Raw genomic sequence first — 17,967 nt, 5'->3', positions numbered from 1 at the left:
AATTGAAATGATCCTAAGATTTTTGTCTTTCATTCTGTTGATATGATGTATCATACTGATTGATTTGTACACTGAACCATCCTTGCATCCCAAGGATAAATGTCACTTGGTCATAATTGATCTCTTTAATGTGTTGTTGGTTTTGTTTGTATTTTATTGAGAATATCTGCATCAATATTTATCAGAGATATTGGCTTGTAGTTTCTTTTCTTTTCTTTTGATGTATCTTTATCTGGTTTTGATATCAGTATAATACCAGCATCATAAAATGAATTTGGAAGAATTTTCTCCTCCTCTATTTTTTAGAATAGTTTTAGTAGGATTTCTTTTAGCTCTTCTTTAAATGTTTGGTAGAAATCAGTGGTAAAACCGTCAAGTTCTGGGTGTTTCTTTACTGGAAGACATTTTATTATGTCTTTGATCTCATTACTTGTTATTGGTCCTTTCAAGTTTTGGATTTCTTCGTGGTTCAATTTTGGTAGGTTGTATGTGCCTAGTTACTTATTCATTTCCTGTAAATTTTCCAATTTATTAGCATATAGTTGCTCACAGTAGCCACCATTGATCCTTTGAATTTCTGCAGTATCAGTTGTAGTGTTTACTTTTTCATATCTGATTTTATTTATTTGGGTCCTCACCCATTTATTTCTTTATTAATCTGGCCACTTTTGCTGATTTTGTTTATCTTAGAAAAAAACCTTTTTGTTTCATTGACTTTTTTGTATTCTTTTTTCATTTCAGTTTCATTTATTTTTGCTTTGATCTTTATTATTTCTTTTCTTCTATCATCTTGGGTTCAGTTTACTCTTTTATAGTTCTTTAAGATGCATTGTTAGGTTAAAGGCTTGTTTTTTATATAGGCACTTGTAGCCATAAACTTTCCTCTTAGTACTGCTTTTGTTGTATCCCACAAGTTTTGGTATGTTTTGTTTTCATTAGAATTTATTTTACAAAATATTTTTCAATTTCTGTCTTAATTTTGTCATTGACCCACTGGCCATTCAAGAACATATTGTTTAGTTTCCTTTGAGTTTGTATAGTATCCAAAATTCCTCTCGCTGTTGATTTCTAGTTTTATTCCATTGTTGCCAGAGAAGGTGCTTGATATTGTTTTGATTTTTATAAATGTTTTAAGACTTGTTTTATGACCTAATATATGGCCTATCCTTGAAAATGATCTATGTGCTGAGAAAAAGAATGTGTATTCTGTAGCCTTTAGTTGAAATGTTCTATAAATATGTATTAGATTCATTTGCTATATAGTGTTAAGTCCAGTATTTTTTGTTGAGTTTCTGCCTGGGACATCTGTCCAATGTTGAAAGTGGAGTGTTGAAATCTCCAACTATTATTGTATTGGAGTCTATCTCTCTAATAGCTAATAATATTTTCTTTATATAGCTGGATGTCCCAGAGTTGGGTGCACATATATTTAAAATTGTTTTATGCTATTACTGAGTTGACTCCTTTATCATTATATAGTGACCTTCTTTGTCCCTTCTTATAGTGTTTGATTTCAAATCTATTTTGTCTTATATACTATTCCTGTTCATTTTTTAATTCAATTGACATGGAATATCTTTTTACATCCCTATTTTCAGTTTTTGTGCATCTTTATAGTATGGTGAAGTGTGTTTCTTGTAAGAAGCAGGTCATAGGACCTTGTATTTTCATTCATTTGGCCACTCTTTGTCTTTTGATCAGAGAGTTTAGTTCACTTACATTCAGTGTTATTATTTATTTGTAGAAACTTACTCCTGTCATTTTGTTATTTTTTTTCTGGTTGATTTGGGGTTTTCTCTTTTTTCTTTTCTTCCTGTCTTCCTTCTAGTGAAAGTAATTTTGTCTTGTGGTATGCTTTAATTTCTTGCTTTTTATTTTTTGTGTTTGTTTTTTTTTTTATTTGAGGTTATCATGAGACTAGCAAATACAATTTATTTTAAACTGATGACAACTTAACACTGATTGCATAAATAAACACACAAAAAGAAAACTAATAACAACTCTACACTTTAACTTCATCCCCTCTCTAATTTTTTGTTGTTCCTTATGTCTTATTCAACTATGTCTTGAAAAGTTTTTGCAGTATTACTTTTGATTAATTCATCATTTAGTCTTTCTACTTAAGAGTAGTTCATCCATCACCATTGCAGTGTTATTATATTCTGTGTTTCTCTGTGTGCCTACTATTACCAATGTATCAGTATTTTTACCTTCAGATGATCTCTTCTTGCTCATTAATATTCTTTTCTTTCAGATTGGAAAACTCCCCTTAGCATTTCTTGTAAGATAGGTCTGGTGTTGATGAAATCCCTCAGTTTTTGTTTGTCTGTGAAAATCTTTATTTCTCCTTCATGCTTGAGGAATATTTCCACCAGATATACTATTCTAACAATAAAGTTCTTTTTCTTCAGCACTTTAAATATGTCTTGCCACCCTCTCTCGGCCTGTCAGGGTTCCACTGAACCTGCTGCCAGATGTCTGCTGCCAGATGTATTGAAGCTCCATTGTATGCTATTTGTTACTTTTCTTGTTGCATTTAGGATATTGTCTTTGTCCTTGACTTTTGGGAGTTTGATTATTAGATGCCTTGAGGTAGTCTTCTTTGAGTTAACCTGCTTGTAGTTCCATAACCTTCTTGTACTTGAATGTTGCTCTCCAGGTTTGGGACGTTCTCTGTTATTATTCCTTTGAATAAACTTTTTACCCCTATCTGTTTCTCCATCTCTTTTTTAAAGCCAGTGTCTCTAAGATTTTCCCTTTGGAGGCTATTTTCTAGATCTTATACGTGTGCTATATTGTTTGTGTTTTTTTTTTTTTCTTTTTTTTGGTCTCTTCTGACAATGTGTTTTCTAATAAGCTATCTTCAAGCTCCTGGATTCTTTCTTTTGCTTGATCAATTCTGCTATTAAATGACTGATGCATTATTCAGCATGTCAATTGCATTTTTCAAGTCTAGAATTTCTCCTTCTTTCTCATTATTTCAATCTCTTTTAAAATTTATCTAATAGATTACCGAATCCCTTATCTGTGTTCATCTTGAATTTGTGTTTCCTCAAAAATGACCGTTTTGAGTTCTCTGTCTGAAAGGTCACACATCCTTATTTCTCCAGGATTGGTCCTTGGTGACTTATTTAGTTCACTTGGTGAGGCTGTTTTCCTGGATCATCTTGACGCTTGTAAATGTTCATCTGTGTCTGGGCACAGAAAAGTTAGGTCTTTATTATAGCCTTTGCAATCTGCGCTTGTTTGTACTTGTCCTTGAGAAGGCTTTTCAGATATTCAAAGGTGCTTGGTCCCCAAGCCCAATGTCACTGTGGTTCTTGCAGACTCATAGAGGTATCACCTTGGTCTTGAAGAAGATCTAAAAGAAGTTTATGGCTTATTGGGCAGAAATTCTTGTTCATCTTCCTTACTTTCTCCCAAATAAACAGAGTCTCTTTCTCTGTGCTGAGCTGCCTGGAACTGGGGTTATGATGATGCAAGCACCCCTGTGGCCACCACAACTGGGACTGCACTGGGTCAGGCCTGAAGACTCAGTCAGCACAGCATTGAGTCTTGTCCAAGGCCCACTTTAACCAGTACCTGGCTACCACCTATGTTCACTCAAGGCCCTAGGCCACTACAGTCAGCAAGTGGCAAAGCCAGCGAGGTTTGTGTCCTTCCCTTCAGAGCAGCAAGTTCCTCCAGGCCCCAGACAGGTCCGGAGATGCCGTCTGGGAGCCAAGGATTGGAGTGAAAAACATTAGAAATTTGATGTTCTATGCTACTGTGGATAAGCTGGTACTCAAACCATACTATAAATTACTTCCTACTCTTCCTTCCCCTTTCCACAGGGAGAAGAGCCTTTCCCTCTGAGTACCACTACAGCAGCCCATGGCAGGGTTCTGCCAAGCCACCAGTGTCGTTCACTTAAGCCCAAGGGCTCTTCTTTCAGCTTATGGTGAATGCTGCCAGGCCTGGGATTCACACTCTGGGTAGTGGGCTTCCCTGTGACCCAGAGAAGGTCAAGAAATGCTGTTCAAGAGCCTAGGCCTGAACTTAGAGACCCCAAGAGCCCACTTGTTGCTCTACTCCACTATAGCCAAGCTGATATATAAGGTGCAAGAAAAAGTCACCTTTACTTTTCCCTATGCTTTTCTCAAACAGGAGTCTTTCACCATAGTCACCACTGCTGGGAGTGTGCCAAGTTGCACATGTAGTCATTGCATCCCAGTGCCCAAGGCTCACAGCATACACCATGGCTATCACTGATCGTTATTCAGGCCCAAGGGCTCTTTAGTCATCAGGTGATGAATCCTTCCAAAACTAGCTCTTTCTCTTCAAGACAGTGGGTTCTCTTTTGTCCCAGAGTGTGTCAAGAAATTTTCTCCAGGAGCTAGGGCCTGGAAGGGGGTCTCATGACTCTGTCTGGTGCCCTCTCCTACTATGGCTGAGCCAGTATCCAAGATGCAAGACAATGTCCTCTTTGCTCTTTGCCCACCTCCCCTTAAACAGAAGGAAGGAGACACTTTCATTGCTGTGAGTTGCACTGTCTGGAATTGGAGGTGGAGTGGCACAAGCAATCCTTTAGCTGCTCAGACTAGTGTTATTACCTAAGTCACATCTACCCTAGTCTACTGGCTCTAAGCCCAGTCTAGAACTAGGAGTTGCCTAGGAATTGCAGTCCTTATGTGCTGGACTGTCCTTCAAGTTTATCTAGGACCTTAGAGCGTGTTGGCCCATGGTGGCAAGACTTGACAAGAAACTCCAGCTCTAACTGATGAGATGCGTGAATTCCCCTTGGATAAGTCTAGTCCAAATGCTCCATGTGTGGACACCGGCTGAAACCGGCATGGCTTTGCTTTCTGCTATGACAGGGTGGCACTGAGTTCAATGTAAAGTCCCCCAGTCACTGGGCTCTCCCTCCCCCAAGTACATAGACCCTCTGCACTTCATGGCCACTGCCAAGGAATAGGGGAAAGATGGCACTGGTGATTCAAGACTGTCTCCAACCCTCCTTGATGCCATCTTCATTAACTTCTATGAAGATAAAATGAGGTACTATGATTGCTCATCTAATTTTTGTTTTTTCTAAACAGCACTTTTCTGTATAGAGGTAGTTGTTAAAATTTGGTCTTTCTGCAAGGGGTACAAATGGTGTAGGCTTCTATTCTGCCATCCTGCTCTGCCCTCATAATTTTTAACTACAGTCTCAAAGTACTTTCAAGTATTATTTACACAGATATTAAAATTTCCCTGAGAGTTACCATGTGTTTATTCTTCAGCCAAACAGGCAGTCTAATAAAGATAATTGAGAGAGTGAACATTGAAATGAGAGGGAGGTAGTCAGAATCAGATCATGTAGTTTTTCACTAATATTTGTTGAGTACTTGCTGTTAGAAAGACACTGAGCATATTGCAGTGGATAAAATGGAGCCTAAATGTGATGAGGTTTATTGTTTAATGAAAAAGAAAGATATTATATAAATATCTTTTCTATATAAAATATACATGCTTACAAACTGTGTACTACGTAAAACCAAGGAAAGCTACTAAGAGAAGTCTTAATATCAACTTCATTTAAAGGGACTTGTCAGCAAAGTCTTCTCTGAAGATGTGACAGAATAAATTACTTTCAAATTTATCCAGGTGAAGATTTGGAGTAGAAACATTTCAGGCTAAGAAACTATATATAGGAAGATGCTGAGGTAGAAGAGTGCTTGGTGAGTTTCAAGGAAAGGTTCACATGACTAAAATTCAGTGAAGGATGGAGAGTGGTGCAAGTTGAGGCTAGATAGCAAAGCAAGGATCATACACAGTGCTTGTGATCATGCTAAGAGTTCTGTAATTTAAGTGCAAAGGGAAATCAGGAGAGGATTTTGAGTAGGCAGTCACATAATCATATTTATATCTTTTAAATATTAGCTTGCAAGGAATGGATTAGAAGGAAGCAAGAGAGAAAATGGGATTCTATGCCACAAGGCAATGGGATAAGATGGTGGATTCGACTAGAGTGATGATAATGATAGAACTAAAGAAAAGTAGCTAAACTTAAGATGTATACCAGAGATAGTATGGATAGGACATAACCATGGACTAGATTTAGGAAAGAAGAAACAGGAGGTGTCAAAACTCTATCTTTCAACACAACAACTTGTTTGTTGATGGTCGATGATGTCATTTAATAATATGGAGACACCCTGGAGAAAGAGAGTGTCTGGTAGGGCTGAGATGTGGAGATCATTAATTCAACTATTAAGATTATTAATTCCACTTGTGTTCCAAGTATTTAATTATATAGTTACCTAGCCATATTCCTCAGTGTTTTTGACCCATATCCTCTACTAGAAAAATCTTGACATATAGTTCCTGGATCTAAGATGCTACTTTCAATCAAGGATTAATGAAAAGAATAATTAGAATTAACTTTTAAGGTAGACTTTTTGCTGCAGTTTATAAAATAATATTTGCTTAATCTCAAATTGAACAATACAGAGGAAGTAATCAGCCAAAATATTAGCATGATGGCTAAACCTTTTAAAACATGATAGCCTGCCTTCCAGATCACACCACCTGCAATCTTATCCCAAACTTTTCTATACGGTAACTTTTCAGGTATTCTCTCTGGTGATGAATGCAAATTTGGAAGCAAATTTATGTTTCTTTTTTCTAAAATGAATTTAAAAGTGGCCTCCTACTAACTGAATGACTCACAAGCTGGAACCACACGGCAGTGGGCTGAGCATATTTGGAGGAATCAGAAGGGAAGCAGGCTTAGGAAGGAGTATTGGGATAGTAGTCAGAGTTCACCACAGAAGCCTCATGAAAGAGAAAGAGAATCCCAAAATCTACAGAGAAAGTAGAAAAGACAGTCTGTCTCTTTTGTTGGAAAAAAAAGTGGCCCAGTTGTTTCATAATTTCCACATTATAGTTGAGAGGTAGAATCGTAGCATACAAAAATAATAGAAGCAGGGTAGTAATGACAACAATAATTTTTAAAATTCATTAAATGTGTGTCATGTTTCCAGAACTATACTAACTGCCTTTCAAAACTACCTCTGAACCCCTTTGAGTTAATGCCCTTATTATTAGCATTTTCGAAAACAGGAAACAAGGCTTAGAGCTCATAGGTTGTTTGCCAAAGGCCATGCAGTTGATAAATGAGAGCTTGAACACACAGATATGTCTGATTCCAGAAGCGATGTTTTCTGCTACTATGCCACACTGCACCAGCACACAAATAAAAGATGAAACTAAAAACCGCCTTTATCGGGTGTGCTGGTGTGCACTTGTAGTCCTAACTACTATGGAAGGATTGCTTGCGCCCAGGAGGAAAAGGCTGCAGTAAGCTATATTCACCACCACTGTACTCCAGCCTGGACAACAGAGTGAGATCCAGTCTCAATAAATAAATTAATTAATTAAAAATCACAGTAGATCTTTAGTGTTAAATCTAGGGAGAAAAAAAGTAAAAATGTATAGGCATTGGTTGCCAAATATTTTTAAATTCAAAATAAGGGAAATGTCTCTGCTGTGCTGGGCCATCGTTTTGTGCTATGTGGGTCCCAAAGGCACAGCTGACTACATGCAAGTATTTAAATTTACCTTGAGCTTTTGAACAGCATAATTTCTTACAAATGTGCAGATACCTGAATTTTATAACATAACTCCTGTCATTGTGAATTTCTTCCTTGCTTCTTCCCATACTCTTCAAAAAGCTGTTAAACCTCCTCAGCACCACACAGCATTTCCATGTAACAAGCCTGCACATGCACTCCTGAATCTAAAAGTTGAAATTCAAAATAAAAGAATACTATTTCACAAACACTATAGAAATAATAAAGTTGGCCGGGCGCGGTGGCTCACGCCTGTAATCCCAGCACTTTGGGAGGCCGAAGTGGGTGGATCACAAGGTCAAGAGATCGAGACCATCCTGGTCAATATGGTGAAACCCCGTCTCTACTAAAAATACAAAAAATTAGCTGGGCGTGGTGGCACACGCCTATAATCCCAGCTACTTGGGAGACTGAGGCAGGAGAATTGCCTGAACCCAGGAGGTGGAGGTTGCGGTGAGCCGAGGTCGCACCATTGCACTCCAGCCTGGGTAACAAGAGTGAAAACTCTCTCAAAAAAAAAAAAAAAATAATAATAATAATAATAAAGTTACTACATCATATTTTTTTAAAGTTGTTAATCTATAATTATTCATTTTTTAGTGTTTGTGATTGAAATTCATTTTTCTTCAACTGGTCTTTATCACCATTTCCCTAACCTTCAACCACTTTAGATGAACACAAAGAATGTGTTGATAAGTGATGTTTAGTGGGAGAGAAATTACTTTAGTTTGAGTTTTTAAAACAGTAAGAAAAAAAATGGAATATTTCAATTCAACTTTTAGTAGAGTTCTGAATATGATGGTTATGCGGTTGTGGCAATGTCTACAAAGGATTCAAATAAAATGAAGAATTTAAAACTTCCCTCTTACCCTTCAGAAACACAGGAATGGTCCACTTCACCTCCAATACCACCCGTTCTCTTTCTCACAGCAGTAATGTAGTGGCTCCCATTTTTGGCATCCTCAACTACAGCCGACTGAACTGAGTTTTGAGCAACAAACAGTTTACAAGATAAGAAAAGGGCATTCCAATTGAGGAGGACAGTGTGTACAGTATACAGCAATGACATGAAGGAAATCAGAAATTGGGGGGAATGAGTGCTGATAGGAGATGAGGCCATCTAAGTAGGTTGGGACCAAATTTTGAGGGTCTTTTATGCCATACGAAGGAATGTGAACAGTATTTAGGTAATGGAAGCCATTGGCAAGCTGGTTTCCTTCTACATTCAGGCACTTCATATACTTGCTTCCCCTCCTGTTATTATTTAGATTTAAAAACAAAGCTAACCATATCTCTAATTTTTCCATACCAACTGGCTGCATATTTCTGCAATTTAATTTATTCAGCAGCCTGATACTATGATTCTGTGCATGTGAAATTGTTATTTGGCATAAAGACAGTTATTAATTTTAAAAACCTATTTTAGTGGAATATTCAAAGACTTTTTTCAAGCAATTGAAAAATATAATCAGAAAAATAAAAAATAATTTTGGAGAAAAAAATACATGTCACCTACTGAAGCCATGGGTGGTCTGTTTCTAAAGGACATATTTCATTTTGTGTTCCTGTGTAATATTCCTCTATCCTTTTTTTTTTTTAACTGGAGTCATTTTAATGTACAGGAGCTTGACTTCAAATCAACTAAGTTTCCAGAATATTTGGCTGTGTCAGTACTTTCAACTTTCACTATAGGGGCTTTTACTTCAAAAAAAAAAAAAATTACTCTATAGAATTTTACCACATTATTCAATCAAAAGTGTGTGCTTCGCCTAAGGCAGGGAACATTGTTACTACTGGCCCACATGCTGAGGGGACAATAGAAATGTGGCAAACTTGGTTTTGTTTGAACTATACAAACTAAAATCTTGTCAGCAGCCTAGTGAATTTGGAATGTGTTCCTCTAATAAATATTGGCTTCATTTTGTGGGAAATGCTTAGTTTTGTTTTTAGTAAGTGTCTAACATTTAGTTTGTCGATGTTGTGGGCAATGGGAAAACAGGTGGTTATGACAAGGATGTGCAAAATAGAGCCTATTTCAAATTACTCATTAAAATCACTAGTTCTGTCTCACCACCCCTCAAACACAGATGCAACAACCTAGAGACTGGTGGAATGGCTACCAGGCTTCAGGACGTCTAGAGGTGTTAATAGTTGGTACTTTAATTTTACCACGCAATTAAGTAATGATGCATTTAAACATATATATTTATAGTACATTTGAAATTCCTGAGGTACCAATAGGATCAAGATAAATCTTTACACACTCTAATTAACATCTGCTTTGTCTTAGGAGCATGGCATTCCTACGGACATGGGCTACGCTGTGGCCCCTCACCATTCCGGTGTCTACCCTGTACATGTTCAGCTTTATGAGGCCTGGAAGAAGGTCTGGAATATTAAAATCACCAGCACTGAAGAATATCCACATCTGAAACCAGCTAGATACCGGAGGGGTTTTATCCACAAAAACATCATGGTGAGCTTCCTCCGGTATGCATAGAGTACAACTAATTCTGCCAGATTTACATTCCTCATTTGAAAAAAGCAAATGTTAGAAACATAACTGTAGGAGAAGCTCCATGCTCCAGAAAGCATATTTGTCATATCTAAGCAGAAAATGTTTTAATTAAAATCACTTCAATTCTTCAAATATAACTGGAAAAGGTTTTTTTACTGACATTACCACTGGTACGCAGGCACTGATGTTAAAAAAAAAAAAAAAAAAAAAAAAAAAAAAAAAAAATTACATTTAACTTGCAGATAATTTTTAGTAGACATCATTTCTTCAACATGTTATTCAGTATGAAAAACTAACATCAACTCTGTCTATATTAACCATGCTGCTCTTTGACAAGCCAGTCAAACTGTGTTCTTCTGTTTACCAAGCCAGACTAAAAAAGAACTCGACAATTTGCAGCCAGAAGCCACATGTAAGGCCCTGCATAACCATTAACATATAATAATATAGAGTAAAAATGACAGGTGATGTTAATTTGCAAACACCATTTAATTCTATCTGGACTTCTCTGTTTTGCTTTTAACAATTTTAGCAAATGTATATTGTCGAAATATGCTACTACCTCCCAAAGTAAGCAATTAAATCCTAATTTATTCTCAAATCAGAAATCCAAAGAAAGTACTAGTATAGCTAGGAATGGGCCTCCTGATTTAGAATCACACACTGGGAAGAAACACCACAGAAGAACACTATGTGATGAGCCACCGTAACACTCTGTTGAACTGATAAGTCTAAAGAGATGTCTACCCTCTAGAATTAGGTTATAACTGACTTCTTTTCAGACAGTTTTTCAATGTCTGCAAAAATTACAGTGGATAGACATATAACTTAGATCATCTCCCATCTTGACTTTTCTCTCAGTAAAAACTGTTGTAAATGCTAGATGGGGACATTATGGCCACATTTTATCCCAATCTATTCTTCCTCTGTACTGAAAATGAACTTACAGTGGCTCAAGCTGCTAGCGTTCTGACAAGAGGGAGTTTAGCAGACCTGGGTTATATTTTCCATTTCTCCTAAAAACACATTTTATCTATATTACAAATACATGAATTTTGCAGGTAATTGAGGCTCTAACAGATTTCCTGTTTTGATGGAACTGTCTCTGTGGGCCCACTTTTGCAGCAATCTGTGGAAGCCTTCTATATTTGGCTTGTAGGCTCTTAGATGAGAGCACTCTCCACTCTAATTTCTGGTTGTTGAACACGACTCTCTAGAAAGAACCAGCATATTAGTCCATTCTCACATTGCTATGAGGAAATACCCAAGACTGGGGTAATTTACAAAGGAAAGAGGTTTAATTGATTCACCATTCAGCATGGCTGGGCAGACCTCAGGAAACTTACAATCATGGCAGAAGGCAAAGGGGAAGCAAAGCATCTTCTTCACAAGGCAGCAGGAAGAAGAAGTGCAGAATGAATGGGGAAGACCTCTTATAAAATCATCAGATCTCATGAGAATTCACTATCACAACAATAGCATGTGGGATACTACTCCCATGATTCAGTTACCTCCACGTGGTCTCTCCATTGACACATGAGTATTATGGGGATTATAATTTAAGATGAGATTTGGGTGGGGACACAAACTCTAACCACATCAGCCAGAGTCTCTAAGAAATTAGACTACACTAATTAGACTACCTCTCTACTTACTGTTTTTAATGGAAATGCCCATTGGTAGAGACTACTATTAATCCTGATGAAAACCATCTAAGTGGTCTTTATTGGTATCCCCCAGAAGTATTTGTTGGCAGTTGCTCCTGAATGAGCCTTAGCTACAGATGTTGGCTTCAGTTCCCACTGGCCAAGATTCTTGTTGATCATGGCTTTCACAATCAACTCTCAGTTATTTTCAGCAGCAATAAAGTTTCCAGGGGTTCACTGGCATCTCAAAGTTTGAATTTGATGTTGTTACATTCCCAGAACCAAGTCTAGGGGGCTGTCCACAGCAGAATACCTAAAAACTTTTCTCATCCTTTCTGTAGCACAAGAAAGCTGTTTCAAGGAGCATGCTCGTCATTTGGTGCCACTGCATTTAAGGAGCAAGGCAGTGGAATATGACCCTTTTAACACTCCTGATTATCTTCCTAGCCCCCTATGGTAGTCCACTGACTCCCCTAGGGCCCTTGATGGGGCTCATACCTTCAGCGGTAGTGCTCCTGGAGTTGCAGGGTAAGCCTGCCACTTCCTCTTCACTGCACTGAAATTCAAAGAATTTGAGAGATAGACAAAACTCAAATATCTTTTCACTTATCTCTTCATTTTGCACAGAATCAGCTAGGCAATCAAGTCAAAAGGATGGCTCTGTATATATTCTATAATCTTCCAAGCAAGAGATTCAAAGTGAACCCTAGAAGTGATTCAGTCATAGTCATACACTTTTAAAATGTAACATTTACTTGGCATTTAACATATGTGAGCATTTTATTATTTAGCTTTGAGGTCTTCCTCATTACCCCGATATAGTTTAAATTCTTCAAGAGTAGAAAACATATCTTTTTCTGTTCTCTCACATGGACTGGCATGACACTAGCACATATATCTAGCATTCTAGCATAAAACTAACTCCATGCAACAGATTAACATAGAGTCCATAGCTAGTTCCACTAGCATGGAACTAACTCTGTTCTGTTGGCTAGCATAAAGTTTAGAATAAATATTTGTTAAATAAATGAATAAATGCTATATAAAGCATTTATTTGTTCCAAATGCTTTCCAAATTCAAAATTTCATTTTTAATTTCCCAACATTACATTTATAATAATTGTTAGAAAATATATTTAATTCTGTTAAAATGTGTTTGCATTTAGTTTTTTGTGTGTGTATAGATAGCATTATTAGCATATATTATGCCTCTAAACATCAGAGCTAATATTCTGTGCTTTAAACAGATTTTTTTAACTTTTATTAAGACAAAATAGCTTCTAAGGATATAACTTCTACCAACTTACCAAAATAAAAAGGATATATACAGTTTTGATTTATTCAGTAATAGGTGATATATTGATTGAACTGTCTGTCCAAGGACTAAATTATATAATAGATTGTATTATATAACCAGTATTGTACTGTCCAAGAGCTGGATTAAAATTTAATATACATTCAAGTTTTTTAAAAAAAACTAGTATATTTCCAGAATATTGCAAAACATAAGAAGTCCTGGACAGGTAATATTTTGAAAGCACTTACTGAACCAAATATGCTTTAAGAGTCGAGACAGAAAACATCAAGATTGATTTGCTTAGGACAATAACCAGAAGACCTGCCTGTATATGATTCTGTAACATTTGTAGCTCTCTGAAGTATACTTATTAATGTTCTGCTACTTAAAATGTATAGTGACAAACACAGGTCACCAGAAGTCTTAGGAAAATATTTAGCTTAAGGCTTTACCATCTTGCACAGCTTTAATTTATACCTTCTTTTATAATTGCAAAAGGCTGTAAAAATTCAAAAAAACTTATCACAAGTATATATAAGTGAAGCAGATAATTGCTCTTATATACAAAGGATGAAGAGAAGATCTTTTGCTAAATGACCTTTTATCATTTTGTTGTTACACTTTCTAAAAGCAACAAACTAAGTGGACAATCTCTTGGAACTGGCAGGCTTCATATTTAGAATCTGAGGCAATTACTATAGCCTGCAGTAGTCCTTTCAGACGAGAACAGATACTGTGATTTGCTTCTCAAATATTTATTCTAATTTAAAATGTCATTCCCTAAGAAGCATATTGAGTTGATAATTTACTTCATTTTCTAATGCACGACAGAATTTGGCAAAATTTTTATTGCATTTTATGGCAGAATTTTATTCTTAAAATTCTTGCCTATTAGGATTACAATATACTATAGACAATCCAATACTTTTAAAGTCTCGTTTTCACTTCTTTTTTTAAATCTCTTAAAAAAGATCTCTTTAAGATGCTGGAAACTACTAGGCTTCTTCATAGAATTACTTACTTTGATATTTAAAACAAACAAGTGACTAAAATAACGCAATACCTATTTCAGTTTTAAAATATTTCTTCAACTTTCTTCACTCTTCCTTCCATATTAACATCACCCTCTCTTGCCTAGAGTATGATAAGATTGTCCAGGCCCTAGTTAGACGTGAATAATGTCACTAGCTTGTGCGTCATCTTCCATGAGCAAAAAGCTAATTTTCAACAAATTGACTGAAAAAAGTTTTTTCCTTACTTTTTTCATTTTTCCTTCAGGTTCTCCCAAGACAAACCTGTGGGCTTTTCACTCACACTATTTTCTACAAGGAATATCCAGGGGGTCCTAAAGAGCTGGATAAAAGTATCCAAGGAGGAGAACTTTTCTTCACTGTCATCCTCAACCCTGTAAGTACTTTATTCTCCAAATAAATAGTGAAAAATGATAGGGCTGGCAAAAATTACCCTGGCAAAGAGGCTAGGGATTGGGCAGTCATTTGCCAAGCCAATATGAAGTTCTAGCTTCGAAACAGTAGTAAAAATTAAATGGAACCACATCTAGAAATGGGGACAAACAAGTTGCAATAACATGAGGAATTCATGGCAGAACCAGGGAAGTGCTCCAGCAGGTCCTCCTCTGCATTGGAACAAGTGATCAGAAGCTTTTATGGAGAACAAAATTTTTCACCTGTAAAACTCTATTTCCACTGGAAACCAATTGTTTTTTATTTGTTTGTTTGTTTGTTTCATTTAGGCAACCATTACCTCTATTATCTTACTATTTAAAGTTAATGTAGAAGCGAAATGGTAGAGGAATAAGGTAAGCAAATAGAGTCATATTTTCTACTTCATGTTAGATCTCATCTTGTTAGGTTATAGGCTGAAGCAGAGCAGGCCTATTTAATGTGCAAGTCATTTACTTTTCATACTTGTGTGTCAGATCCACAATGAATGAACCATTTGCTTATATTTATGCTTGAGGCAAGTATTAGAAAGTTGTGTAGAGAAAGAACAAATTGAAGTAAGCTATACAAGGGAAAGAAGGAATTTTATTTCCCTTCTGAAAATCACTAACATAAAAAATAAAGCTAAGTTTATTTATCAGATGATGTATGGGTTTGCTCCTGGCATTGGCAATATCCAAGATAAAAAAAATAATTATTTCCAAATGTAAAAAAATTTTTGCCAGTAAAAAAGTTGGAGAAGATAGGGATAAATTGAATAAAATTTGCAAAACCCCTCTCTTGATCTTAATTGTATAGTCCCTGCAAATAAAATTGCAGGTAGTGCATCTACTTGTATTCAAGGAAATTTATTGTATTCAATTCTACTTGTATTCATACACTATACCTATTTTTTAACTTCTAGAAAATGAGATAGAAGAAAGAGTAACTCATCTTTGGACAAATCCTGCTTGTATATTCAAAAACGGGGATAGTTTGAAGTAGTGTGATATTTGGACTTCCGGAAATTTATCAACCTTCAGATCCCAAAATTACCAGTAACCCTGGTTTGAACATCAGAAATAATATGACTCTTCTAACTTAGCTATTTTCACAAATGGAAGTATTTTGAATGTCCTTATACAGCTTTCTTTTCTTTTTTCTCAATTCAGTCAGGACAGTAATATACAGGCAAAAAGAGTTAAACCAATGCCTGGTTATGAACTGAACAAGCAGTTAAAACACTCTTAAAATGCCAAAATTTCACCAATAATTGCAAGCACTTTAATATGTCATCTGTAAAATTCTGATGTTTCATATTTACTTTCATCATAGAGCAACAGGAGTATTAAATAATCACAAACTTTTTTTGTTGTACTTTTAAGTTCTGGGGTACAGGTGCACAACATGCAGATTTGTTACATAGGTATACACATGCCATGGTGGTTGGCTGCATCCATCAACCTGTCATCTATATTAGGTATTTCTCCTAATGCTATCCCTCCCTTAGCCCTTCACCCCCAAACATCCCCCAGTGTATGATGTTCCCCTCTCTGTGTCCACGTGTTCTCATTGTTCAACTCCCACTTATGAGTAATAACATGTGGTGTTTGGTTTTCTGTTCTTGTGTTAGAATGATGGTTTCCAGCTTCATCCATGTCCCTGCAAAGGACATGAACTCATCCTTTTTTATGGCTGCATAGTATTCCAAATCATGAACTTCTTAAAAGTTCACAATAGTATTTTATTTCCGAATTTCTAAACCCAATGAGTTTCATTTAGCATGGAAGAAATTCAAAGTTAAATCATTCATGTACAATGGATTTATACTAAAACTTTCACCCATTTGTGATAAGAAATATTATATTTTTCATTAATTAAAAACTAAATTATGTCTTAAATTTTAAAAACCTTACAGTAAAGTTTATGTTAATTTTGGACATTAATTGGACTGAGCAAATTCTTTAACAAAACTCACTACTTTTCAGGCCTTTATCAATGTTATTTGGCAATCTTATGTCTTGATGAGGAGTTTCATAGGAATAAAGGTGGCAGGGGAGACAGGGGAAGCTGCACAAAACTTGTTCTTTCCTGATTCAGAAAACTTTCAGTAGACAATTACTTTCAGAAAAAATACCTAGACTCAAAATAAATGACAAATCTTGTCAGATACCACAAGACAGACAAGGAATTCAAAGCTAACTTTATCTGGCACACCAACTCTAATGTTGGAAGCAATTCTACTCAACTGGAGACAAGAGGTTAAGAAGCCCACATCTGGATTTAGCCCACATCTAGCCAGAGGGAAAACTGTTATCATTAGTGATGTGGACTTGGAGAACAGAGTAAGGAGTAGTGGCATGCTTCTCATGAATTCTCCATGCTGAAATTAAGTGCCTGGATAAAGTTTGTATTGAAACTAAGGAAGATTCAGGTGCAGTAAGACATGCCAGTAATTTAGCAGATGACATTTTTTATTAGGCCAGAATGAAAATGATAAAACCTTGATGGACTCAAACTATACATTAGCTTCAGGAAAGACATGAAGCTTAATTATAGTGGATATGAAAAATAGCCATTGTAAGTGAAATACCCCAGGCCTCAATTAGAAATGCCATTTTCTGAGAATGCCAAGTGAGGTTATCATTTACTACAAAAAGATAGATGTGTATTAGAAACATGGCACTTAAATGCATTCAAATACATTTGAGCTGAAAACAGAAATACAAACAGGACTTTAATGAGGGTTTTAATTTTTTTTCCCTTATATCAACATCATATCAAGGTGCTCTAATAACTTACCAGTACTGGGGTGAGAGATGAATACAATAAGCTGCCCCTCAGAATTAAACTGGAAATATCCACAGAAAAGGTAAAAACTCCTTAAACAGAATAACTCTCTAGCCTGAAATGTTCTAATGTTACCAAAATATTTGTTATTGTGAAAGAAAGAAGTATAAATCAACTGAGCTTAACAAAATAGAGAATTACAAAGACAAATGTTAGCACTGTCTAGGGTAGAGAAAACCTTGGTCATCTCTAAATGGGCCTTTCCAATGTCATAGGCCTGGACACCTCTCATGTAGGTTGGGTGCAGAGGTTTTGATGAATAGACTTTGAGGTTCAGATCCAGCAGGCTATCTGAGTCTGGAACCATTAAGATTTCAATTTTTCGCCGGGCCCGGTGGCTCACGCCTGTAATCCCAGCACTTTGGGAGGCCGAGGCGGGTGGATCACGAGGTCAAGAAATCAAGACCATCCTGGTCAACATAGTGAAACCCCGTCTCTACTAAAAATACAAAAAATCAGCTGGGCATGGTGGCGCATGCCTGTAATCCCAGCTACTCAGGAGGCTGAGGCAGGAGAATTGCCTGAACCCAGGAGGCGGAGGTTGCGGTGAGCCGGGATCGCACCATTGCACGCCAGCCTGGGCAACAAGAGTGAAACTCCATCCCAAAAAAAAAAAAAA

At 36.5% G+C, this 17,967-nt stretch overlaps 1 protein-coding gene and 1 long non-coding RNA gene across 5 annotated transcripts in view; one reads left to right on the top strand and one right to left on the bottom strand.

Moving 5' to 3' along the window:
• NDST3 (N-deacetylase and N-sulfotransferase 3) overlaps window positions 1–17,967 on the top strand; it is a 200,517-nt gene that overhangs the window by 83,977 nt on the left and 98,573 nt on the right. For all 4 annotated transcript variants that reach the window (XM_032292466.1, XM_032292465.1, XM_032292464.1 and 1 more), the window contains 2 exons: window positions 9,886–10,071; window positions 14,335–14,463. In XM_032292466.1, coding sequence (XP_032148357.1) covers window positions 9,886–10,071; window positions 14,335–14,463 — 315 coding nt within the window. The remainder of the gene's footprint in view (window positions 1–9,885; window positions 10,072–14,334; window positions 14,464–17,967) is intronic.
• LOC116560903 overlaps window positions 1–17,967 on the bottom strand; it is a 328,510-nt gene that overhangs the window by 276,093 nt on the left and 34,450 nt on the right. The gene's annotated exons all lie outside the window — the stretch shown is intronic.

The sequence above is a fragment of the Sapajus apella genome, unplaced genomic scaffold (genome assembly GCF_009761245.1).
Source record: "Sapajus apella isolate SASKATOON/1434 unplaced genomic scaffold, GSC_monkey_1.0 scaffold27, whole genome shotgun sequence".
NCBI classification, from domain to species: Eukaryota; Metazoa; Chordata; class Mammalia; order Primates; family Cebidae; genus Sapajus; species Sapajus apella.
Note: the sequence above shows the minus strand (reverse complement) of the source record. Positions and strands in the feature narration are given on the sequence as shown.